Raw genomic sequence first — 26,201 nt, 5'->3', positions numbered from 1 at the left:
GGGGAAATGAGGCACAGGGACCACGGTACTGAGTTTTATTAGGGATCTCATTAAGGTTAAACCTCTAGGAATGAGGGAGTCCTAGTCAGAGGGCACGAAAGCCCATGAAGCCTCCTCAAATCTCATAGTGAACCACCGGCTCAGGTTCTTTGGTAGGATCACCGCCTTTTTCCAGGTACAGATTATTGTAAGGGTATTGCTTCGGCCCCTAAGGAAGAAAACAAAAACCAAAAACCACACAGGTCAGCAAGAACAACAGTCAGCCAGTTAATACCTGACTACATCCTAATCTAGTTAACGATCATGCCGAGCAAATGGGTATACAGTAGCCTCTGGTCAGATCCAGCTGAGCTAAAATGGCAGAAGCAATGCTTCCCCACCCCTGCTCAACCCACAGCAGAGAAAGAATCTAAACTGTAAGAGAAGTGGTGCCTGCCCTGCAAGTGAGAGGTGGGAAGGGGGGGGGGGGAGGGAGTCCGAGCCAATGCTTTCCAAATGAGAGGACGCATCCATCCATCCTATTCTCTCTCGGGGTTGAGACAGACTCAATCTCCTTTAAGTCACTCAGCCTCTAATGGTTCCACCACTAAAGTGGCCTAGCAAATGAGGCGTGCAGGAGCCGCGGTGGGGGAAAGCGCAGAGGAGACACGGCTGGGACATGCTTTAGGAGCTGCTGGCTTTACCAACAAACAGCTGCCAGAGAACACAGCTCAAAGGGAGGAGAAAAGGGTGACGTGCTTACAGAACTGAAAAATGGAAGAGCCACGCTGTTCCGCGCTCTCCTGAAGTGAAGTTAGTGTTCACCACAGCCCCACATGCTCTCCAGCAAGGAGTCCCTGGGGCTCGGCAAGAAGGCTCGTGTCAGTGCGCACAGCCATCCCAGCTACCTTCAGGACATTATCTCTGTGGAGGTAGCACCGGGCGGCCGACTGCACACACGGCAGCTTCCCTGCCTGTGTCTCTCTTTCCAACATACCCTGGAGACTACTCCCAGGTTAGTCTTCCTAAGAACCCAGCCCTCATCATGTCAGTCTTCCGGTCAAAACCTAAAAGCAGCTTCCTGGTACTAGAGGCGGCCCAAGACATCCCTGCACCCCATCTCCTGGCACAGTCTACATCCAGTACATAGCAGAGGTTGCATAAATATTTGTTCAGTTAATACACCACTATGTCATCAAGTTTAAATCCTCAGCTATGCAATAAAAGCTGCCCAATGGAACTAATCAATTCACTTCACAGTGTTTTTAGCATAGTGATCTTCAATTCTAAATGCATTTTATAATTACCTAAAGATTGTTGAAAATGTTGATTCTAGAACCCTATTGTGAAGCCAAAGAATTAGAACTTCCAAGAACCAGGCCGGAGGAATATGAATGTATTGTAGTTCTCTAGGAAACCCACACAGCTGGTAATTTAGGAACTATTTCTTTTTATAATGGCTGGTTTAAATTTTTGAGTATTTCAAATTACATTTAATTATTTAATATGTAGGTATGTGGGTACACTCTTGCCATGGCACTCACACAGAAGTCAGAGGGCAACTCACAGGAGTTAATTCTCTCTCTTTTACTATGTGGGTCCCAGGGATTGAACTCAGGTCAACAGGCTTGGAGCCTGGTGCCTTTACCCATGTGCCATTTCATTGGCCCTGTTTCTATATAACACCTAACTCACCATCCTTCCTCCTCCGACTGTTCTCGCTTACCTCTCATGGTTTCTCTGACTTCCCCACCACCCAAATCCCATTTTTGTTGTTGTTGTGTTTTGTTTTCAGCCTCCAGTTCTACTCCTACTCCCTCGCAGCATCTCTCCCACTCTGCATCTTCTATAGGCATACACAGACAAAACATGCCAGGCTCCCATTCTGTGCATCTTCTATAGGGCATACACAGACAAAACATGCCAGGCTCCCACTCTGTGCATCTTCTATAGGGCATACACAGACAAAACATGCCAGGCTCTCACATACGTGTTCAAATGGTGCTCATCATGTCATTTAGCTAAAATTTCTTAAAACTTCTTTTAAGCTGGAAGGTATATTCTCTATGTCCATTGAATTCTTTGAGACATAACTGTCTATGCTGACCATCGACAACTATTTCTAGTAGCCTGCAGAAAGTGCCCTTCATGTGTCCAAGACAGGATAAGGCTTCAGTTCTAGAGTCTTTGACTCTGCTTTGAAAGGCCATTCACTAAAATATAAGGATAACTCCCATTGTCAAATGGAATTCTGAAGATTAGCTTCCACTTTCTCATTCACTATTTAGTGCTAACGTCTGTCTTTCAATTCGACTGGTCCACGGCGAGTGGAGGGAGAGCAGTGCTTTGCTGCCTGCCGGGGCTGCTGCCCTTCATCTTCCTATTTTCTAAAACTCGAGGAAGCCAAACTTGGTATTGGCTCGTTTCCTACTCCAGAGACGCCCTCAGCAAAGGAGGAAAAGCAGATGTGTTTTGGGGAATCCATAAAATACTCACCACAGGCTGGTAGGAAGGGAAAGTCTCCCCAACCCAGAACATGAAAACCATGAAGGCCACGAAGCCGAAGAGATGTTTACACATGACATCCCAAGAAACAGGTGTAGGGGATGTGTCCACACGATTCCTGATATACATGTCTAGGTCCCAGTGGATCTGTGGCAGAAAGGCATTGAACCATCACAAACTACTCTTCCTGCAAGACAGGTGTGCTGGCTAGTCTTATGTCAACTTGACACAACCCAGAGTTATCTAAAAGATGGGAATCTCATATGAAACAATGCTTCCATAAGATCTAGATGGAATTAATTAGTAATTGATGGAGGAGGGCCCAGCCCATTGTAGGTGGGACCATCCCTGGGCTGGTGGTCCTGGGTTCTGTGAGAAAGCAGGCCAAGGAAGTCATGGGGAGCAAGTCAGTAAGCAGCACCCCTCCAAGGCCTCTGCATCAGCTCCTGCATCTGGGATACTGTTTTGAGTTCCTGTCCTGACTTACTTTGATGATGAACAGTGCTGAGGAAGTATAAGTCAAATGAACCTTTTCCTTCCCAGGTTGCTTTTTGGTTATGGTGTTTCATCATAGCAATAGAAACCCTAACGAAGACAGCAGGCAATCTAAAATGGCCAGAGTCCGTCACAAGGCTTAACAGAACCATTCTACTTCCTGGGAGCAATATTCTGAGAGCCAGGTCCAAGACACAGAGCCAGCAAAGATGAATGCTGGCTTCATCAAAGGTGGCTCGAGCACGGCATGTGCAATGTTCACAGTACACAGGACTCTGGGATTTCCTGTCTGTTCCATCCCACATGCCATACGTAGAACTTCGGGTCTCACATCCCCGGATGTTGCTTCCTTGAGCAGAAAAGCTTAGCAAAAAAGTACTACATGAACTAAAGAGGGTCCTGGCAAACCTAAGGACACGGAGAGAAAGCGAAATGGGCAATGGTTTTCTCACCGTTTCACCCCAGTTCAACCGCAGGTCTGGGTGGTCCCATTCATACCATGGATCCCTCTCCTGCTGTGAGCGGTCAGGGAGCTTCGGGTAGTCGCCATACCTGAGGGACAGACAGCAAGAACTTCTGGAAAGGGCTGTGAGCAGTCACTGACAATTCAGAGCCCTCATCTCAAAGATCAGAAACAAAGCAATGGCTATAACTACTTCACTTAAGGATAGAAAAGCACACCCTGACTCAAGATCTCAAGTTCTAGTACTAATAAAAGAACAAAAAAAGGTCCAAGCTACAATTAGAGGTTATGTTAAACTCTGAAATGACATGGCCTTATTCTCTTTTACAGAGAAAAGCCACACAACTCTATAATTAGGATTAAAAGAGAATTTTAGCAATCAATTATTCCACTCCTTCATCAGACAGGCTCTAAATACAAAGCCATCACATTCCACATTTGTTGGAATAAAAACTAAAAAGGGTATGCATTAGAAAAGCCTTTTTTCTCCATAGTTACTGTGTTTCTTTTTTTCTTTTCTTCTTCTTCTTTTTTCTTTTTTCTTTTTTTTTGACTTGGTTTTTCTGTAGATTTGGAGCCTGTCCTGGAACTAGTTCTTGTAGACCAGGCTGGCCTCAAACTCACAGAGATCCGCCTGCCTCTGCCTCCCACCACCGCCCGACACTACTATGTTTCTTTTTTTTTTTTTTTTTTTTTTTTTTTGGTTTTTTGAGACAGGGTTTCTCTGTGGTTTTGGAGTCTGTCCTGGAACTAGCTCTTGTAGACCAGGCTGGTCTCGAACTCACAGAGATCCGCCTGCCTCTGCCTCCCGAGTGCTGGGATTAAAGGCGTGCGCCACCACCGCCCGGCACTACTATGTTTCTTAATCACAAGTTGATATACAGCCTTATGCTTCAAAAGCCTCATAGGAGGTCTTGTTTAGCTGGGTTCTACAAATCCATGTTCACAGACTACTAGTCAGGCTGTTCCTGTCCACAACACAGTTTTAAAAAAAAAAGAGAGAAGAAGAAGAAGAAAGAAAGAAATGATGGTAACTGGACACGTGTCAAAGAAACTGACAGGGAAACAAGAACAAGAGGTGCTAAAAGAAGAACTTCTAATTCTGCATAGAAATTCTAATTATGTATAGTGGTGATGTTTAACCACTATACATAATTAACCACGCTACATGAACGCGGGCAGAAGAGACTAACATCAACTGGAGAATGAAGGCTGACGTTTAATTTGCTTAACAGTTGATGCGATTTTCACATCTCTAACGTCAAAAGGGGTGGTACACACATTTTTGATGAGACATATACAGAGTACTCCATCCAGGATAAGGTTCTTGTGACAGGAGTACAGCTTCAGCCTGATCACGTGCCTAGCTGACAGCACCTGAACACAGCAGATGCGCAATCTAAATGAAACCCAGTGCTCTGGATGGAGCCCAGGAAGAATTCTGCTATTCTGGAGTCCTCGAGGGAGGTATTAAAACCTCGGCTTTCTCATTTGAAGAAGCAGCCTGAGCCAAGGAAAATATTGCAGTCCTCTCGGCTGCAGCTGCTCACTCACCCACTCCCACCTTCCCCCACCAAGGAAAGCACCCACGCCCATGACTCTGACGGGGGTTCAAGAGAAAACGTCAGAGTCGCACCACCCAATCCAAAGGTCTTCACCCATCACTGTCCCTAAAGCGAGTAGACCTCCCTCTACCTCACCCCATGCCATCATCCGGGTACGGCTCGTAGTCTTCCACGCGCATATTATACTTCTTGGCGGCCGCGGCGCGTTCCTCTGGGGTCCTAGGATACCGCCCCGGCAGCATGTCCTTGGTCATATGGAAGGCTGAACGCAGAGGGATGCATGTCAGAGGGACACGGTGCTCTAGCCACCCAGAAATGACTGCAGAGGTCGGAGCTCCGCACTCTGCCGGACCACCGCAACCCTCCGGATCACCTCTCCTGGACACACTAATTCACCTGACCTCCCCCCACCCCGGGCCGGCACACCACCGCCACCGTCCCAAGGATGCCCCCTCCCGGGACAGCAAACATCAGGCACCCCCTTCCCACACCAGCGTCTCGAGCGTTCTTGCGGACCTCTCCATGACCCCAGTGGCACCATGCCGCGGGTTGCCCTTTGCAGCCACCGGACTCCCAGGGCTGCAGCCCCGGGCGCCGCCATCTTCACCTTCTCTGCCGTTCACCCTGCACATGCGCAAAGGCGAGTCACGGTGGCTGAGCGGGGCCAAACGCGACCGCTGAAACCGGCGCAGAGGTCTCCAGGGTCAAGCTGAGCGGGCTTTAAAAACACTGGTTCTACCTGGGCGGGGAGCGGATGTCAAGGAGAGAAATCAAAGCTATTTCTTCTTTGGTATTTCAAGTCATGGTGTTTCTTTTCGCCTTCAGGTGATTGATGTCGTTTCAGACATCCCACCGAACATCTCAGACAACTGACCGAAATAAAATCAGATACTCTTTCCTCAAATTGCTTGCCTCCCACCACTCCCCCGACTGACGTTTCGCTTTCTGTCATCACAGGTCATTATCACACGTAGTCGTTTTTCAAATTTAGTTCTTAATTTTGTTTGAGCCTCCAAATCGGTTGACGTCTTTCCTTAGATACTCGGAGTTAGCTCCTTAGTCTCAACTCATCTAAACGTCCCAGAGGCAGCTCTCCGGACACTGCCCAAACGCTCCCGTTTGCCGGGAAAACCGGATTTCAAACAGTTAACAAACGCTTAACACAATAGACTGGGAGACAAGTTTGCATATTATTGAGTTTTCATTTTACTTACACAAGTAGGGTTTGGATATCTTACACATTATGAGGACGCACATATTTCTATCGACTCTTAGGATAAAATCACTGGACTAGAATCTGTTCTTAACTGTATACTAGAGCAACAAATACAGACAGTGTAGTATCCAATGTATAAACTTGGGAAGGATTAATGTAGTGCATTTTGTCCTCTTGTAGAATTGCTAGACATCACCAGAATTAATTTGATAACGTCTGCATTTAACTCATACATAGCAAGCCCTGATGTCATGTGGTTCAAGAAACAAAACTGAAAAGCCGGGCGATGGTGGCGCACGCCTTTAATCCCAGCACTCGGGAGGCAGAGGCAGGCGGATCTCTGTGAGTTCGAGACCAGCCTGGTCTACAAGAGCTAGTTCCAGGACAGGCTCCAAAACCACAGAGAAACCCTGTCTCGAAAAAACCAAAAAAAAAAAAAAAAAAAAAAAAAAAGAAACAAAACTGATCTAAATTATTTATTTGTTTAGGATATCATTTGTATATAATATAATTTATTCTTTTTTAAAAGAAAGTTAAGTGTATGGGTGTTTTGCTTCCACGTGTATTTGTGCACCACATGCTGGAGGAGGTCAGAAAGGGCATCAGATACCCCTAGAACTGGAGTTAGAAGGGATCCAGACTTAAACAGTGGATGGCTGGCTCTCCTGTGGGTGCTGGGAATTGAACACTGGTCCTGCGTCCTTGGTTATCTGGAAGAGCAGTCAGTATATTTAACCTCTGAGACATCTCTCCAGCCCCATAAAGTACTCTAATTTTTTTCATATTTTCCAGCAGATTTTTTATTACATTATAAATAATACCAATCAAAATTTCCACTTCCTCCCCTTCTCCTACTTCCCTCCGGCTCCTCCAAGCCCCCTCCAGTTCCAAGAGAGACAAAGTATTCTTCTAAAGAACACAACAAGCGCCCAGCGAAGGTGGTGCACGCCTTTAATCCCAGCACTTGGGATGCAGAGGCAGGCAGATCTCTGTGAGTTTGAGGCCAGGATGGTCTACAAGAGCTAGTTCCAGGACAGGCCCCAAAGCTACAGAGAAACCTTGTCTCGAAAGAAAAGAAAAAACAAAACAAAAAACAAACAAACAGAAACCACAACAAACCTCACCTGATGGTGTAAGACTTTGGCAATATTACCACTTGAGAAGTAAAGGCAGAACAGTCAGGAGTTCAAACCTAGCCTGAGCTCCATAATGAACTGAAGGCAAATCTGGGCTACACTATACTGTGTCTCAAAAACAAAGGTGTGTGATGACTTTTAACGCACTCACAAAGGTGTGCAACCATCTCTTCTGTCCAATTCTACAGCGCTTTGTCGCTCCCCAGAACCCTCACCCCTGTTAACTTATCTCTTCTACCACCACACACTGGCAACCACGAACCTATTTTTTGTTTCTACGCTTCTGCCTATATTTATAGAAACACAATCATACAATACGTGGCTTTTGTGTCTATCTTCTTCCACATAATGTGAATACAGCATAGTATGTGTTAATATTTCATTTTTAAGGCTAAGTTGTAGTGATGAGCGGCGGGCTGCATTCCGCCCAGCTCCTGCACGGCTAGCTTTATATCCGAAATAACAACACACAAATTGTATTCTTTTTTTTTAATATTTATTTATTTATTATGTGTGCAATATTCTGTCTGTGTGTATGCCTGCAGGCCAGAAGAGGGCACCAGACCATTACAGATGGTTGTGAGCCACCATGTGGTTGCTGAGAATTGAACTCGGGACCTTTGGAAGGGCAGGCAATGCTCTTAACCTCTGAGCCATCTCTCCAGCCCCAAATTGTATTCTTTTAAACACTGCTTGGCCCATTAGCTCTAGCCTCTTACTGGCTAACGCTCACATCTTGATTAACCCATTTCTAATAATCTGTGTAGCTCCATGAGGTGGTGGCTTACTGGGAAGGATCTCCATCACACTGGTCTCATTGCAAGGATAGATTTAAGTAGGAGAGATGGTTACAGATTCAGAAAACTCAGGTGGTACTAAACAAAAGAATTCTTCCATTGATTTGATTTTATTTTACTTTTTTTTTTTTTTTTTAAAGAGATGGTGACTTGCCTTGTTGTCCAGACTGGTTCTGAACTCTTGAATTCAAGTGATCTTCTTTCCTGCTGCAGCCTCTGGAGTAGCTGGAACTATAAGCCCTTGGTCTTCCCTTGATTCTGAATGAATTCAGCTTGCCATTTATCATATGCCTAAGCTTCCAGGATGGCTCTACCCATATGTGAAAATTGATTTTTCTAGTGATTCCTTAAGTGGGTCTAACGTTGGCTTCTCTCGGTACTCATGAGAGCAAAGTTTAAAGCGCAATTATATTTGCCTCTGTAAGCTTGAGCATGCCTAGGCAGCGACATTTTGTACTATTTTTAATATTTTGATAATTATTTGTTTGTTCCTTTTCTGGAGGACTGAGGAGAACGGCAGAGTGGAGCCTAGACTGTAGTGCTGCCGGTCACCATTAGGGGGTGCTCCTTCAACCTAGGTCCCCACCTTCTTAAAGGGTCTGTACCGGTTTCTCTTGCAGTTCATCTCTAGTGGTGTACGCTGTGGTTGCTTCCGGAAAGGGTGGAACTTCCGCTTCCGGCGGGGCCGTCCCTAGAGCAGAGATGGCGGCGACGGCGGCCGAAGATGCGGCCTCTGGATCTGGAGAGCCCCGGGAAGAGGCGGGAGCTCCGGGCCCCGCCTGGGATGAGTCCCAACTGCGAAGTTACAGCTTCCCGACCCGGCCTATCCCACGTCTGAGCCAGAGTGACCCTCGGGCGGAAGAGCTCATCGAAAATGAGGTGGGGGGCGGGGCTGCTGCTGAAGGGGTGGAGGAAGGGACCCAGTTAGGGGGTGCGCTGGGAAACTGGCCGGGTTGTGGACTGAGACTTATGGGGCGGGAAGGAGAGATGGTGTGTCAGGAGTGCTCGACAGGAGAAATTGTTGGGAATTTGACAAGTACAAATATCGTCGAAAAGAAATGATTAGCTCCTTGGTATCACTTGGTTGATCTTTTTCGGGTGTTTTTACTTAGGAGCCTGTGGTGCTGACCGACACAAACCTTGTGTATCCCGCTCTAAAGTGGGACCTAGACTACCTGCAAGAGAATATAGGCAACGGGGATTTCTCTGTGTACAGCGCCAGCACCCATAAATTCTTATACTATGATGAAAAGAAGATGGCTAATTTCCAGAACTTTAAGCCAAGGTCCAACAGGGAGGAAATTAAATTCCATGAGTTCGTTGAGAAACTTCAGGACATACAGCAGCGGGGAGGAGAAGAGCGGTAAGTTGCCCAGTTGGTAGAATTAGGGCATCCACTTTCCTGTAGTGGTTTGAAGGTGTGGTGGAATTGGGTAAGAAGAGATTGGTATCGCCAGCGTCTGTGTTCCATTACTAACGAATGAATATCCCTCTTTACTATCCTGTAAGGGCCTTGAGTTTTTGGTGGTTCTTTCTAGAAGCTTGAGGAATGAGAATAGCGTTAGCCATGAACTGTGAATCTAATTTCCTATCTTGGGTAGTGAGAGTGACAGTTATGCCTTGTGAAAGAAAGGCTTGACTATGTCTAGGCAGAAAGTTTAAAAAGGCTGAAGGTGTATATGTCCTGTTGGAAGTAAGAAGTCATTGTATGGGTCTTTGTTTTTAGTTGTTTGGGGTTTTGGTTTAGTTTTGGGGGGTGGGGCAGGCTCTCACTCTGTATCTCTGGTTGGCCTGGAACTTGCCATACAGACCAGACTGACCTCAAACTCATCAAGATTCTTCTGCCTCTGCCTTGACTGCTGGGATTAAAGGCGTGTATGGGTGTTTGCACATATGTATGTCTTGTGCCCTGTGTATATTCAGTACCCATGGAGGCCAGAAGAAGGTACCCTATTCTCTGCAAATAGAATAACAGACAATTGTTAACTGTCATGAGGGTTCTGGGAACCGAACCCCAGACCTCTCTGCAGGAGCTCTTACCTGCTGAGCCATGTCTCCAGCCCCTTCTGACTTTTTTTTTTAACTTTATTTATTTATATTTTATGTATGAGTGCTCTGCCTGTATACCTGCAGCCAGAAGAGAGCATCAGGTCCTATTAGAGATGGGTGTGAGCCACCATATGGGTGCTGGGAATTGAACTCAGTGCTCTGAACCACTGAGCCATCTCTCCTGCCCCACTTCTGACTTTTAACACACACATACACACACACACACACATATTCAGAAAGAGAGAGAGAGAGAAACAATAATTTTTTGTTAGATTTCGCCTGAAATTGACAGTTTGCAGTCTCGGTTCTAGCATACTGTCTGCAGTTCAGTGTTTGGTATGGATTGGGGTTAAGGGGTATCAAGATCTTTTAGCATTGGGAAGATCGATCAGATCATCACTTGGAGTGCTTCTTTCTTCCTCTTTGTTTTTATTTTCACTTCTGAGGACAGCCCAGTTATGTAGCTTCCAGTCAGTCCCTGGAGAATTTCTTTTGTGGAGTACTTGATAGTGCATGACTATCCTACATTTGGCCATGTCTGGAGTTCTAAAGAGTCCCCTATCTTGGTTCTTTCCTGACTTCCTGTCAGCAGTATGTACCTAAGTGAGTAGATTTTAAATGTCTGGGCCAGTGAGTAAAGGTGCTTGCTTCCAAGCCTGTCAGCTTGAGTTTATTCCCAAGACCAGCATGGTGGAAGACGAGAACTAAGTCCCACAAAGTGTCCTCTGACCTCCACATGTATGCTGGGAGATATTTGAGCTTTTATTATTAAATTGTAATAGGAATGTTGTTTATATTCATTTCTGGGAGTGTCTCTAGCTCTCTAGCTCTTTCTGTTTTGTAGGTATGTGTGTTATAGCCAGGCATGGTGGTCCATGTAATAATCACAGCACTCAGGAGGTGGAGGCAGAAAAATAAGGAATTAAAGGCCAGGCTCTGTAATTGTGAGAGAGTCTTGAAGGTTCCTTGTAGCTAGCTTTTCCAAGTTCCTGAAATTTCTAATGAATTTCACCTTAATTGTTAGGTAGGATTTAAGGCGGTGAAGTCCTTATTTCTCACTCTCAGACATGTTTGTCAAGGGTCGCGCCATCTCCTTGCGTCTTGGACACAAATTGTCCCAGTAGTTACAATCTGAAATTTTGCCGTTGGTAGTGTGGAGTGTTTCTTGAATTATACTTGCAAGCAGCACAAGTTCCTCTGTGGACATTTCATTGGTCAAAGCAAGTTAAATAAGACTGTGGGCACCAATAAGTGGACACCAAGAGTTAACTTTCCTCAAGGAAGGCCTGGTGAGTTAGGATCAGCCACAGTGACCATCAAGGAGAGTCTGGAGGAAGGCCGATTCATCATGGACTGTGTGGATGGGCTTCCAGGAAGCTAAATCGTGTGACTTTCCCTGTGTGTGCACATTCTTAAATGAATCCGTACTGTGACCCAGGTTTTAAGACTCTCAACTCTAAAGAACTTGTGGAGCAGAGCTCAGATAGGGAGAAAGAATTCCTGTCTGTGAATCTGCATTAAAGTCCTGCATGACTGCAGCTGTTCTCTTTGGAGAATCTAGTGACAGACTGGGTTCCCAGACGTGGGGGTCATACTAGGGATCGAGCTCATGGACTGATGGAATTTCTTTCCTTGGGGAATGTAGGTTGTATCTGCAGCAAACGCTCAATGACACTGTGGGGAGGAAGATCGTTATGGACTTCTTGGGTTTTAACTGGAACTGGATTAATAAGCAACAGGGGAAGCGTGGCTGGGGGCAGCTGACCTCTAACCTGCTGCTCATTGGCATGGAAGGTAAGAGTGCTTCTGAAAGCATGGTGTCACATCGTGCAGGTGTGAGTGCTGACCCTCCACTTACCAGCTCCATGACGGTGAACATGTCACTGAACTTTTTCATCTGTTGAGGAACAAGGTCTTATAAATGGCTACCATGATTAAATGAGATAATTTTAAGTCTCTTGGGTAGTGTCAAACAATCTTAAGTAAGTTCTTTTCCTTTCTCGCCAGGTGGTTTTGGCAAATGCCTTGAATCCCAACACTTGGAAGCAGAGGCAGGCAGATCTCTGAGTTCTGGCTAGCCTGGTCTACAGAGCGAGTTCCAGGACTGCCAGGACTGTTACACAGAGAAGCCCTGTCTAGGAAAAAAAATTTTTTTCTTAGTTGCTGTGTGAGCACAGACACTAAGCTAGTGAGGTCTCCTTGAAATGTCACTGTGTTCCTTTGCTCTACAGTATAATGAAGAGATTTTTTTTTCCCTGTAAAAATGGAAACTTTTTTTTTAAAGACGGGGTCTCACTGTGTAGCTCTGGCTGTCCTGGAACTCACTCTGTAGACCAGGCTGGTCTCTAGCTCACAGAGATTCACCTGCTTTTGCCTCCTGAATTCTGGGATTAAAGACATGTGCCACCATGCCTGGCAGAAACTTTTCTAATATAGTAAAACCTTATCTCTTAAATACACTTTTATGGGTTCAAGGTTGGAAGACTATAAATAGGTTTTTGCCATCAGTCTTTCCTTTATTCCCAGTTTCTCAGGTTCCCTCCCTAGAGGCACTTCATGGTATACTTCATGGGGAATTTTATATGCACATAACTAAATGTGTTCTGAGTTTTTTAATGGTTTTTAAATTTTTAATTTTATGTGTATGAATGTTTTGCTTACATGCATGTGTGTGCATGTATGTATACCATTTGTGTACCTGGTGCAGGTGGACATCAGAAGGGGGCAATGGGTCACCTTGAACTGAAGTGAGGATGGTTGTAGACCATCACGTGGGTCGCTGGAAATCGAACCCTGGACCTCTGCCAAAGCAACAAGTGCTCCAGACCGCTGAGCCACCTCTCCAGCCCCCTTGTTTTTTGTTTTCAGTAGAAAGAAGTGTCTAAGTGCTGTTCAGGAGAAGGAACCCTGCTTGCAGGGCAGGGTTATTATTTATTTCCAGCACCATCAACAGCTGTGTCATAAGGGGTGGGTGAACTTCGTTGAACAAAGAATAACTATTTGATATCATTGACCTAAAATGAGCCCCTCGGTCTTCCTTCGTTGCTGTTTCCTCAGGTTTGGATGGCTGCTAACATGGTAACCAGGTTCCCCACATGCAGCTGATGAATTGACACTTATCTGCTTCTTTAAAACCAAGTTTTGGCTTTGCAGAAGGAATACAGTTTCGGTTTCCTTGATACTGGGCTAATCTCATTGCTTTCCTTTCCTGGGGCCAGGTGCAGGGAAGCGGATGCCTCTTGTAGAGATGTGAGGCTTTTGTTTGAGGACGTAGGTGGATTGTCAGCAGTGGGAGACAGCTGCTTTGGCTTATTTGGCTGTCCTCCAGGATGCTTGTGTTGTTTGTGTCAGGTTATATACCCCAGGTGTACTGTGAACTTTGTGTAGCTCAGGGTAGCTCACAGCCACAGCTCCCTGGTGCTAGGATTATGGTGTGTACCACCATGTCCATCTGGGAATGTTCTCTAAACTCAGAGATTATACAAGATACAGATGTGACCCTAGTTATACAGGAATAGATGGAATGTGCATTAGGATAAAACTAATTCAAGGTAGCAATATATGTACGTGTGTGTACACATTTAAACTTGTGGTTCCTGGCGTTGGACGTAGGCCTGTGCTTGCTGGGCAAGTGCTGTACCACTGAGCTGTCCCGGCCATTTTAAAAACATTTTCATGTTGAATCAGAGTCTCACTAAATTGTCCATGCTGTCCTTGAAATTATGATATCCCTGCTTAAGACTCTTAAGTAGTGGGAATTACAGGCCTGCACTCCAAGGCCTTGCCAAGGTGACATTCTAAGCAGTCTCTCTTAAATTCTACAACTCTTTCTACAGTAGTTTAGTAATCTTTCTCTCATCAGGAGTCAGCAGCCTCAGTGAGCCCCAGTGTTGCTCTGAGCAATGCTGCATCCCGTAGGTGTTGGTGAAGTGAGAACAGCAGTTGAGAACCTTTGGGCTCCAGAAGAGCTCCCCTGAAGCAAGGGCATATTCCTAGAATCCAGAGTGACTAGTTAGCAGCTCAGAGGAGATCGCGTGCACTGGTGGCACCAGTCATGTCAGCCGTTTCTCGTTGTTCTGCTGCCCTTGGATTCTTGCCATAGTCAGGAAGAGTGCAAGCTTGTTGCCTGCCAGGCTTGTTTAATGAGCTCTTCCTGCCAGTAAGGGCATCAGCCAACACTGAGGGCCGTCTGCTAGCTGATGCCTACCGTACAGTGGTGGTTGCTAGAGTTTGCTGCTCAGAAAATCGATAACACCTGATTTACTAAGAGTTGTAATTGTAATGTCCTGATCCTGTTTCAGATTTAACTTTTAGCTGAGGGGACAGCTAGACTTCATTCCAGCACGAGGCTCTGCCTGCATTTCACCTGTGCTATCTCAGCTAAGAAAATGTCTTTTCTTACAGGAAATGTGACTCCTGCTCACTATGATGAGCAACAGAACTTCTTTGCCCAGATAAAAGGCCATAAGCGATGCATCTTATTTCCTCCAGATCAGTTTGAGTGCCTCTATCCATACCCTGTCCACCATCCCTGTGACAGGCAGAGCCAGGTGAGCTTATGTGATCTGAAGAGGGTGCAGAACTCCAGGTTCTAAGAATGCCTTTGAGATCAGAGGCTGGAATACAGTTGCCCTTCCCTTTGGGGGTTTATCAGGTCTGCATTATTGGCTGGTCTTGCCTTACAAACAAGTTCAGAGAATAATGTCACAGTGTAGCCTACATGTTCCAGGCTCCAGTGATGAACCCCAGATATCTGTAGTATAAACAGAGCTAATTGTTGGGGAACAATATCGTTAATGTTGGTAGACTCAGATTACTTAGCTTGATTCTTTTTTGACTCAGTTTCATTAAAATATGACTGCCTCCACTGACATTAATAATTGTTTTCTTTTATCATGTATGCTACTTCTTTTTGATAGGGAGATAGGTAAATAAAATATTTTCTGTGTATGAGTGTTTTGCCTGCATGCATATATATGCACCATGTGCATGCCTGGTGCCTGTGGAGGTCAAAAGAGGACGTTGGATCCCCTGGAACTGGAGTTACAGATGGCTGTGAGGCCACCATGTAGGTGCTGGCAATCAAACCTGGGTCCTCTGCAAAAGCAACAAGTGCTCTTAACTGCTGAGCCATCTCTCCAGCTTCTGACATCCTCTTCTTGAGGAGAAAGATGCCTTGCTACTTCATATAGGAGTCTTCTGGTTAGACTTTGGGAGAAAACACTGGGAAAGGTTTGGGTGATGGATGAATCCTAATTCCTTGTATCGTCGGGCTTTTGAGGAGTTCTTCAGAGCTCGGGGGCACTGAAGTCTAGAAGTAGTTATTGTGTAACAAATGAGCATGGACTTCCTTAAGTTGTTCTCTGAGCAGGAACAGTTCACATCCATTGTATCTTCTGGATACAAACTCTGAAATCATTTTTAAGTCCCTCTTTCTCTTTCTCTTTCTCTTTTTTTTAAAAGCTGCCACAGCAAGCAATCACTGTACTGATCTTTTTTCTTTTTCTTGACCCTTAGGTGGACTTTGACAATCCTGACTACGAAAGTTTCCCCAATTTCCGAAATGTGGTTGGTTATGAAACAGTGGTTGGCCCCGGTGATGTTCTTTACATCCCAATGTACTGGTGAGGAGGCTAGGGATGGGGGCCTGTTCGGAATGCTTTCTTTTCTGTTCCCAGAAAGCTTTATCTGTGTCCCTTCTGAGTTGCGGCAGGGTTAACCTGCAGGAAGATGAACATGTCCAGACATGAGCATACTGAGCATAGAGGACAGCTCTGTCTCTTAAGAAGAGATCTGTGTTCCTGTATCTACCTCTTCAGTACCTGGAGACTGAACACCACAGCCTCTAGCCTCTGTGTGTTTTACAGGATGAGCTTCAACTCCTGTCTTCACTGTTTCCTTAGCTGGACTATACTAGTTTCCCATCCTCGTCTCTGGAGAGTAAACAGAGCCCCCCCCTTCTCTCTTTTCTTTTTACTAGGTGGCACCACATAGAGTCATTACTAAATGGGGGAATTACCATCACTGTGAACTTCTGGTACAAGGTGAATATTGGTGGAGTTTTGTTTTTGTGGTTGTTTATATATATATATATATATATATATATATATATATATATATATATGTTTACACACACACATACATTTTTATTTTATTTGTACATGTGTCCATATGGAACCGGGGCTGGAGTGAAGGAGGCATAAGTGGTTTTGGCTGGGATGGGGTTATTGATTATCCCTGGAAGTGATTCTCAGGGAGATGGAAAAGAATACAATTAAACTGTGTTTTAGAAGGGAATATGCAGCTAGAACTGAAAGCCTGTGTTAAAGGTATTTCCTGAGCTACTGCTTCCTTTGTAGGGGGCTCCTACCCCTAAGAGAATTGAGTACCCTCTCAAAGCTCACCAGAAAGTAGCCATCATGAGAAATATTGAGAAGATGCTTGGAGAGGCCTTGGGGAATCCACAAGAGGTAAGGGTTGGTGACATTCTCTGCAGCTCCTCTTGTTTCGGCAGCTACTGTCCTCTCCATAGACTTTATTTGTATATTTAGGAAATCTTGTTTTCTGATGAGAACTGGGCTTGACTGGCGGAGCTATTATAATCCGTTCCATGCTAGTAGTAATGTCTGCCTCGGGGCATCTGTGCCATCTGGGGACCCCTGAGAGGATTCTTCTGGAATAGGAAGTGCGTAATAAAGCTTCTCCTCATGCTCTCCCAGCTGGGCCAGGGCTGCTCTAGGTAGTGTTAGTCCTGCTTCTCACTCAGGTATATCACTAGTCCCAAGGGGGTGAAAGAAGGAGGTTTGAATTTTAGTTGCCTTACCTCCTTCCTGTGGCCAGCCTCAGCATCAGAGATGCCTGTGGGGTTGAGAGCACCAAGACTAACTGCAGGTGGCCTTTTGTTAGAATGGAGAAGCATTTAAAATTCTTTTTTAAAAAATATTTATTTATTTGTTTGTTTATTTATTTATTATGTATACAATATTCTGTCTGTGTGTATGCCTGCAGGCCACAAGAGGGCACCAGACCCCATTACAGATGGTTGTGATCCACCATGTGGTTGCTGGGAATTGAACTCAGGACCTTTGGAAGAGCAGGCAATGTTCTTAACCTCTGAGCCATCTCTCCAGCCCCAGCATTTAAAATTCTTGAGGCACATTGGAGAAACATGTAGACACACTTTCAAGTGTGTGGGGCTTATTGGCTCCTCAGATCATCTTCTGTCTGATGGGTGATGCTTGTAGATAGACAGGGAATCGTAAAAAGGAAGGAAAAATAAACTGGACCGCCAAAAGGTCATGCCCTAGAATACTAAGTTGACATTCAGGAAACTTGATTAGAACATTAACAAGGTTCAGTGATCACTTATCCTTGTCCATGGCTGAATATTGAATGTCTCCAGGATCAGGAGACAGGCAGATCTGATGGGCTCCTCCTCTCTCTTTACAGGTGGGGCCTTTGTTGAACACCATGATTAAAGGCCGTTACAACTAACCTGCCAGAGGTCCAGGCCTCCTGCCAGGTGACTGCTCTCTCGTCCACATGCTTCGTTGATGAGGACAGGACACTCCAAGCACTAGTATTGCACGCTGCACTTAATGGACTGGACTCTTGCTGTGGCCCTGGAGGCAGGTGTTGGGGCAAGGCAGGGTAGTTGATTCCACTCCCATTTGGAAAGATTTCTCACCCTTGCCTTTTGAGCACCAGAACCTTCCCTCTTTGCTCCCCTAAAATCCTGCATTCAGTGTGTGGAGTCCCAGCTTCTGGTTGTCATCATGTCTGTGTTAGTCTGTCAACCTCAGGGTGTGTGTGTGTGTGTGTGTACATGTGTGCATATGCATATGTACATACACACATGCATGTATCTGTTCCTTGTTCCCTCTTCCTGGGTCAGGATATCACTTCTGGCTCTCAGCTGTTGTCTCCTGAAGCCTCAGTGCCTCAGCCTGAGAGAGGAGATGCTCCTGTATCCCTGTGACATCTGGGTTGTGGTGCCAGAGTGGATGTGCTCATCAGTCTGCCTTCTGCCAGTTTTTGCAGCATAGTCAGGCTATAGGCCGATAGCAATAGCTGCTGGGTCCCTAATGTGGACATTGAGAAGGAGGCTTGTCTTTGGGAGCCTAGATAGCCTTCTAGTAGAAGAAGATTAGATAGGGTTCTGGTTGAGAACTACAAACTCAAGCCATACATTGAAGGAAACCTTGGGAACCAAGGAATAGAGGATTGTGCGTATGTTCCAAATTACAGACACATGCAGCTATTCTATCAGTACCAGCTCTTGCCCCTGCGCTAGGTATTGAGGGAGTTCTCCTAGCTCTGACTTCTTTGGGCTCCAGGGGTATAAACCTCTGCATGTGTGTGTACACACTTGCCATCTTCTTGCTTACCAAGGTTCTCTACTGCTTACCTTGTCCAATGTGACAGTACAGTGTGAACCCCAGATACTGCCTGATTTAGCCTATAGCTTTCAAACTCGGATTTTAGCCATCCTATCTTGATCAGATCTCACTGCAGCCTACCTAAAGCTGACACCTTGAGCCTCTGGGTCCCATGTCTTTCCCTGTCCAGGCCACATCCCCTGCTTCTGCTGAGCTTCCTGGCTGAGTAGATGAAATGGGATCAGACTTAGGCAGCTAACTCAATACCTTTCATCCACCTCAGGGCAAGGACAAACGTGTCCTCTTGCCTCTTCGAGCCAGCGCCTCTGCCAGACCCAACATACGTCACATAACTAGAGTAGGACAACTGGTAGCGAGTGGAGATAGAATTTACTTTTCTGTTGGTAGCTATGTGTGGGACCTCCTGAGGGCAGCAGCTCATGGCTGGGCAGCTCAGTGTTACACACCTCAGAGTGCCATCATTCACATCTGCTTGGAGGGAAGGGGCCCCTGTAGTTTGGCAGAGTGGTGACCCTGTGTCCACTTACCTCAAGTCCTTGCTCCATCATCTTTTTCTCTAAAATCTGAGTTGGAAATATAATTTTATTTCCTTCTCTTCCACTTTTTTAATTCCACCCTCTTAAGTTTGACCTCTAGTTCTGAGCTGTGGCTCTTTGCCCCGAAGCTCAGCTTACAGTACCCCGTGGACTGAGAAGATGCATGCCGATGCTTGCGTGCACCTGTGTACATGTTTTGGGGAGGGGTCTTTAGTACCCCGTTCTGGGGTTTTGATGCAATGTGGGTATGCAGAACTGGTACCTTCGCAGGTATAGCTCTTCAAATACAGCCAGCGCTGGGTGGTGTGGCTGCAGTAAACTGCATGGCCTCCATCTCCTTTGGGAAAGAGGAGTACAGCAAGAGAGCAGGGCAAAGCAGGATTAGATTGGCCATCGTGGCAGATTGTCTTCATTCTCAGTAGAATGTCCTGCCACTGCCCTCAAAGGTGTTGGGATGTGTAGGAGGGAATCTGGGTCTTCTTGGTTTATCCTTCAGAATACTGTGCCTCATACAGGTCTGACCTAGGGTGACTGGGGGCAAGGAGAGAGAAGGTAAACTTTGGGACCGTCACAGGATTGGTCTTGATGCTGGTATGATGTAATAGCCACTCCTGGTCTTAGACACTTGATGTGTGCTGTTGCCTTTAGCTCTGTCCCTCCCAGTCCTGCATGGAAGCTTCTCACTTCACACAGCTCAAAGAGTAGATGAAGGGTGGCAGTCAAGATCAAACCTAGTCTGTTTGGCTATAAGCCTATCCCCTCTTCCTGCTCCTCCTCCGTTTCTTCCAAACTCTCAGTTCTCTGCCTGCCCTCAGGTCTTGTTTCCTAGGCAGTGTGCAGGCAGACTCAGGCAAGAGGGTGTGGGGGCTCTAGCTAGAGACATCCAGAAACTGCCTGGAAGCAACTGTAGAGGAGTGAGTTCTAGCTCTGCTGGAGATAGGGTACTGTGTACCCTTCAGTGGAGGTCCCATAGCTCCTGTCAGCATGCCTCTGCTTCAGAGCTGAAGGAGTTCTAGACCACTGGGGTCCTCTTCTGCTGGGTCACCTCCTTCTGGGGAGGAGATGCACGTCCTTCCCTCATCTAGGTTGGGGCTGCTCAGGTTGAGATTCTACTTGGAACGCAGGAAGCATTGCTGCTACAGAGTTTACCGTTCTAACCAGCAGCGTGGGAGTCAGATGTGCCAAGGAAGGTGGAGACTTGGGCTTGTCTAGGGGTCAGCCACGCTGCAGACTCTGTTTTCGTACCAGCAGTACAGTGAAAACTACTGTTTTGTGAAGTCAAATATTTGCTGGGGGGTTGGAGTTGTGGGGTGGAGGAGGGGCTGTCCTGGGCATCAGTGGAGCAGATGCCCAGGATGCCTGGGGGAGACCAGCTTCCCTACAAATCAGAGCTCTAAATTACAAGGTTTTTACCAACGCGAACAGTTGGGGGAAGTCGTCTGCTCTCATTTGCGTAATGGTTTCTGTCACTGGTGATTAGACACAGGATGAAGGAAAAGAAATTTGACAATTAGGAATGAGCCATCATTAATCTGAATCTGTTAGGAGACGGAGAGGGAAGGAGCCTTACTAGTGGGCCGACCCCGTATGAGGAGACACTCCCTGTCTCTGACCCTCAGAGTCTTCTGAGCCAGTACCTTTGGAGTTCCCACAAGTGTGGGTGGAGCATGCGTGCCTTCACAGACTAAGAGTCCAACCCAGCTTGAGGTGGCTTTAGAAACAGATTTTCCTGCACGAACCAACAAAGTTGAAGATAGATGAGTGAGTACTAAATACAAGCCCTAGGGCGAAGAATAACAATGCGGGAGTTTGGTGTGTGCTTACTGTTATGGGCAATGTTTCTCTAATAGCCAACACTGTTGGTCTCCCAGCTGTGACAAGTGTTTGTCACATTCCGGCACTTCAGGTTGGGCAGGAAACCTGATCTTTACCAAACCCCAGGAACGACTGGAAATTGCAGAGGAAACTCCCAGAAAGTAGCAGAGCTCAGATCCGTGCAAGGTGGGCGCTGTTGTGAGGAAGAGGATGCGCAGCACTGGGCTCCCTGAGGAAGACACTCACCCTTCAAGCCTCTCTGGATCAGTGCAGTGGTGGCTATGTGGACATCGAGGTTCTGGCTCAGACTAGTGACAGTGACCCAGCTAACTGTTAATAAGGTGTGGAAAATACACCTTAGATCTTCCAGTGTCCTTGATTTTACCTCAACATTCTGTCCCTTCAAATGCCTAAGACAATATCAATCTGCACCAAGAAGTAAATCCCTGTCATTCGAGTATCTCTTAGGTCCCAGGCCCCCTCAAGGGTTGGGATGGGTTTCTGTCTGCTTCCATGATGTGAACTTCTCAAGGATGGTGCTATCTCACTCCTTGCTAAGTTCCCTACCTCTGTTGTCTTTCATCCTTCAAAACTTGGTGCAGAATTTAGCAAGGGCTACCAGCAGTGACTCTCTGACCAGTTTTGCCTAGATGGGGTAGGTGTGGATAGAAGTAGCTCAGAGGTTCTAGAGTCCCAGGCCTTTCCAGTTTCCCCACAATTGCTCTTGGTGTCCTCTTAATGTACCTCTGGTGGGTCTTTGAGCTTGCTCCTTCCCAGGCTTTTAGTGGCCTCTTTACCAAGGCTCTTTTCCTTGAAGAAGCTCTCTGGTTACAAGTGCTGGACAGCTTAGCTTAGGGTCCCTCTCCACAGGGTTCTCCCTGTTCCCTCTTAGTTTCTGACCTCAGGTAGCTCTGTTGACATGTTCCTGGTTAGTCTGTGTTCTGTCTGCTCTGTCCTCTTGCCATTACCTCTTTACATGCTGGTCAGCTTGTCTCAGGCTGGTGGGCCTTTCTGCTTGTCCTCAGTCAACTCTGTGTAATTAAAGATCCAGGGGGTCCTGATTGGAGCCCAGCTGAGCACTTTGGGGACATTTCTGGAGGAGCAAAGGCTCAGAAACTGGTGTCCGCAATGCCCATAGCCTGTGAGTAGTGACACCTTGGAGACAATTGGGGAGGGACCTAGAGAGGCAAAGAACTTGGTGAGGAGAGACTGCTAGAAAGAGGCCAGGCTTGGGAGCCAGGCTGGAAGAGTGAACTTGGTGTTTCCATCTGAATGTGTTCTTGTGCCTTAGGGTCCAGCAGTTCAGGGATGAGGGACATTTTCTGAATGTTTCCTAATTTCTCTCAGGTCTTTGGTTCAGTGTCACCAAGTTTGACAGACCCCTGTGTGCCAGAGGTTGCTAGAAGGAAGCAGCATAGTAGGCTGGTGTCAGGAGCGGAGGCCTCCCGTGAGGAGGACTGGAATGGTATGGGAACAAGAGAAAGGGACCCAGTGGTCAGCTTCTCATGGGATGGCACTCTATTCCTCCAAAAGAATAAGTACAAGGACTGATTCAAGAAGTCAGTTAAAACTGCCCTCCCTCCTCCGTAGAGCCTTGTTTGGGGAAGGAATGTGTGTCCTTTAACTTTCAAGGGGAAACATTCTAGTGTTTAAAAGCATGCGTTTTGGGCTCTGATACCTTCAGTACACATTTCTAGCTTGCTACTTACCAGCTGGGTTTGACTTTGGTTGATTCCTTTAACCTCTCTGAGTCTCAGTTTCCTTTATTATAATAATATGTGGGGGTGGGGGTTTGAAAATATCTACCTCAGGGTTGCTGGATTAACTGAAATGATGTCTGTAAAGCTTTAGCACGGTGCTGGCGAGCACTAAATAAACGGCTGTGGTGGTTCATAGTATGCGACTTACTGCTTCAGTGGTGTGTGACAGGTTTCTAGTGACTCGTCTTCCCGGTACCTAGCTCTGCTTCCTCTTCAGCCTGGTTGGCCAGACTCCTGCTCGTAGCAGCCTGGGCCTGGGGAGGTGCTGTCATCTCTGAGCATCTCACCATGGCTCCTCGTTCCACCTGGAGAATCGTCCCTCGCATAACTGAGGCACTGGCACCCACCCCTGCTCATATCAGTCCCTCCCCCTTGTTGGTCACATCTGGCTGTCATAAGAACCTGACACCACTCTCATCTAAACTCAGTAAGAATGTATCGCAGCTAAGGCCCTTTTGGTTTACTTTTATGCCATTTAGTGTGTTTAAATTACAAGTGTGTTAAGTGGCAAAAGGAATTAAAATGGAGAAAAATGGGTTCTATTTGTTAAGTGCTCTTGTCCCAGGCACTGTGCTAGTTTCTTGGACTGAGTGCTCTCAGTTCAGTAGGGGAGTTAGGGATGTACAAGGACAAGCTCCTCACTCCACTTGGATACTCACAGTAGGGTAGGCCTTCTGCAGGAAGTGATCCAGCCTGAGCTGATGACTGGAAGAGAGTAGCTACCCAGGGCTTGCAGGAAAAGTAGACGGCATGTTTCTGTCTGGGTTTCTCTTGCATAATCCAGAGGGTTTGCCTTGAATCCTTCCAGAGAAAGGCTGGGTGTTGGAACACAAAAGAACAAAACCCTTTGGTTAGCTTTGGGAATCTGAAAATATGTTTGGTTGCTGGGCCCACATTTGTTGTGAAGGGCAGATAGATATCGAGGGCTCCACTGTCCTCACAGTCCAGCCTCTGAAGCAGACCTTGTGGAGAAGGTGTTGAACCAGGCTACTCAAACTTCAGCCTGAGATACACTTGACTGGGTGGGATTCTCTGCATCATCCCCCAGCTTCTACCCCCGCTTTATCTCATGGTGCCAAACTTCGGCAGTTCCCCTTCCCAAGGCTCTGGCACTGGCCCCATAGGGGAAGATGCTTGATGCCAAGCCATCCCTCTGGGCTGCAGGGCATTTAGAGTCACCTTGCAGTCACCACTTTCTATGTAACTCTGGCCCTGGGCCTTGGCTCTCTATTGCACCAGCCAAATTTTATTGGCTTATTCTGTTTGCTTAAGCCCTATTCGCTTGATCATTAAGGTCAATCCTGTCTTTGGGGAAGCTCTGTACATTAACCCAAAATCAGTGTGTGTGGGGGGCAGGGGGGGCTAGGTTTTTATCCATTTGAGTATATAGTGTGTAGGGCAGCGGAGGTGAGAGTGAAGAGTACATACTGGGTCTGCCGTTCTGCCAGACTTTGGATGAACTGCCTATACGTGACCTCTCCGTAACTGCTCTACCCTGATTCTCCAGGTACAATTCTCAAAGAACTCACAGAAGAGGGGAAGAAGCGAAATGGAAAAGATAAGGGGTGGAGGGGACCGAAATCCAAAAGACAGGGCCTTTTGGGGTCATAGATGGTTCTGCTAGGACAAGACCTTAAGGAGTAGGAATGAAGGCCTAGCCTGTGTTGCCAGGCAGCCCCCGAACAAAGGAAGAGGGGCAAGAGGGTCAGTGTGTGTGAGTGGGAAGAACTTAAGTTTCAGGGACAGACTAAAGCACAGAGTGGGTGACTCCAGTCTTGCTGTGCCTTAGTCCCTCATCTGTACAGTCATGAACACGACCACGGCCTTTGCTGGTGAAAGCGTTAGAGAACACGAACACTGCAAACACTTGATCCTGAGCTCTTCCTGAGAACTTTGATAGAGAGGTGGGCCACATTTCCATCAAAATACTGTCTTTCTGCCACGTTTGACGGGCTGGACTTGTCTTTAAGAACTAAAAGCAGTGTGTACAAGAGAGCCTTTTGGAGTTGTGTAGACTAGGTTTGAATCTTGGTTTTACCTTTGCCTTTCATTGTCTGTCAAGTTACTATCTCTGTGTTTGATTCCTTTAACAGGTGCCAGCATGTGGCTACCAGGAGTGAATGAGACAAGTGAGATTTTTGACTCAGTGTTCACCAAACATTAGTTTCCTTCCCTCCTCTGGAGACGGCTTGTTTGTCCTGCAGGAGAGGGAAGGCTTGGTTGTCTCTGTCTTAGCATGAACAATGCCAAAATTGTCTCTCTCTTCTGGGGAACTCTATGGTCCCAAGGGAATAGAGCCATGGGGAGCTGGGGTGGAACTCCATGGTATTGAACATGGGGTTCTTTGATCAAGTCCTCGTGGGGATAGGGTGCATATAGTAGACCTAGCGGTGAAGTCTTAGGAAAGAGGGTACCACTGAGTGCTGTAGGGGAAAGTCAGGTAAATCTGGAACACAGCGAAGAGTGAGGAGTGAGAACTGTCAGCAGAACCCTAGGAATTTGGGACCACAGGTCACAGTCGAGGGAGATCCTACAGCCAGCTGGCTTCATTGAAGAGTTCTTGGAGTGTCTCCACTAAGAGAAGAACTAGAAAGCAGATGTTATCAAAGTGGAAAGAGGTTTTAATTTTTCTAGAGCCAAGAAAATGTACCACCCAGTCAAGTTGGGCACCGAATCATCTAAGCTGGGTTCTAGACTTAAGCGATCAGGTACAACTAGGTGCAGAAAAATCAACCCAGCATGTAGACTGACTGACACTTTGATTTGTGGCAGGAACTCTGTGACTGCTTTACACACCCATAAATAGGAGTTTCTGGGCTCCTTCAGAATCCTGTTGGTGCCTAACCAAAGTTTCTGGCTATTTTGTAATCTCAGGCATCTCACACAGTAGCCCCAAGTTCATGGGGCGACTTCATTGCTTCCTTGCTAGGTAAGCATCTTGTGACGGAGGCCTTAGAATAAAGGTGTATCAGAGCCATATCACTACTGTTTGCTTCTAATAATCTGTAGGTCTGGAGATCTTTTTTGTTTTGACTTGTGTTTTTCTTTGAAATTGTCTTACAATGTAACTCTGGCTGACTTTGAACTCACTGTCCGCTCTACTGCCTCAGCCTTTAAGTCCTGGATGAAAGGCGTGCATTGTCACACGCTCTCTCAATTTGTGTTTTAAGTCCTTGACGTATGGAAGAGAGTTTGTTAAGATAAGTAGGTTTGCCATGTAATACAACATTTAAAAAGTACTGAATATTTAAATTGATTTTTAAGCTGAAATCTTACTTGTTTCTGTGTAGTTTGGGGGTGCTTAAAATGACTAAGATTTGCCTTAAATCCTTATGAAAGTTTGGGTCAGATAAATGAAGTACTTCAATCAGATATGGGTGTGGTGGCACATACCTGTGCCCCCAGCATTTGGGCTTTGCAGAAAGTTTGAGGCCCCCTGGGCTATAACAAGACCTTGTCTCAAACAAACAGAAAGAAAAGACATCA

The 26,201-nt window shown here is 46.3% G+C and overlaps 2 protein-coding genes across 2 annotated transcripts; one reads left to right on the top strand and one right to left on the bottom strand.

Moving 5' to 3' along the window:
- Positions 1-68: 68 nt before the first annotated feature.
- Ndufb8 (NADH:ubiquinone oxidoreductase subunit B8) lies at positions 69-5,670 on the bottom strand. The gene is made up of 5 exons (XM_057777748.1): positions 5,524-5,670; positions 5,143-5,269; positions 3,432-3,531; positions 2,476-2,631; positions 69-208 (listed from the first exon to the last, which is right to left on the bottom strand). Exons 1-5 carry the CDS (start codon positions 5,606-5,608, stop codon positions 116-118), a joined length of 561 nt encoding a protein of 186 aa, XP_057633731.1. The 5' UTR covers positions 5,609-5,670; the 3' UTR covers positions 69-115.
- Positions 5,671-8,845: 3,175 nt separating this feature from the next.
- Positions 8,846-25,925, top strand: Hif1an (hypoxia inducible factor 1 subunit alpha inhibitor). The gene is made up of 8 exons (XM_057777821.1): positions 8,846-9,035; positions 9,269-9,519; positions 11,851-11,999; positions 14,610-14,755; positions 15,723-15,829; positions 16,186-16,249; positions 16,565-16,675; positions 17,655-25,925. Exons 1-8 carry the CDS (start codon positions 8,859-8,861, stop codon positions 17,697-17,699), a joined length of 1,050 nt encoding a protein of 349 aa, XP_057633804.1. The 5' UTR covers positions 8,846-8,858; the 3' UTR covers positions 17,700-25,925.
- The last annotated feature ends 276 nt before the right edge of the window (positions 25,926-26,201 follow it).

This window comes from Chionomys nivalis, chromosome 8 (genome assembly GCF_950005125.1).
Source record: "Chionomys nivalis chromosome 8, mChiNiv1.1, whole genome shotgun sequence".
Taxonomy (NCBI): domain Eukaryota; kingdom Metazoa; phylum Chordata; class Mammalia; order Rodentia; family Cricetidae; genus Chionomys; species Chionomys nivalis.
This window is presented reverse-complemented; position numbering and strand designations above follow the sequence as displayed.

What these genes read in the sequence shown, in the direction of transcription:
- Ndufb8 (XM_057777748.1), bottom strand. Translation starts at nt 5,608, where the DNA reads ATGGCGGCGCCCGGGGCTGCAGCCCTGGGAGTCCGGTGGCTGCAAAGG. An exon ending in TACCCGGATGATGGCATGGG is followed by an intron (nt 3,532 to 5,142) that starts GTGAGGTAGAGG and finishes TCTGTCCCTCAG; the next exon opens with GTATGGCGACTACCCGAAGC. An exon ending in TCCCTTCCTACCAGCCTGTG is followed by an intron (nt 209 to 2,475) that starts GTGAGTATTTTA and finishes TTTCTTCCTTAG; the next exon opens with GGGCCGAAGCAATACCCTTA.
- Hif1an (XM_057777821.1), top strand. Translation starts at nt 8,859, where the DNA reads ATGGCGGCGACGGCGGCCGAAGATGCGGCCTCTGGATCTGGAGAGCCC. An exon ending in CTTTACATCCCAATGTACTG is followed by an intron (nt 15,830 to 16,185) that starts GTGAGGAGGCTA and finishes TCTTTTTACTAG; the next exon opens with GTGGCACCACATAGAGTCAT. An exon ending in CTGTGAACTTCTGGTACAAG is followed by an intron (nt 16,250 to 16,564) that starts GTGAATATTGGT and finishes CTTCCTTTGTAG; the next exon opens with GGGGCTCCTACCCCTAAGAG.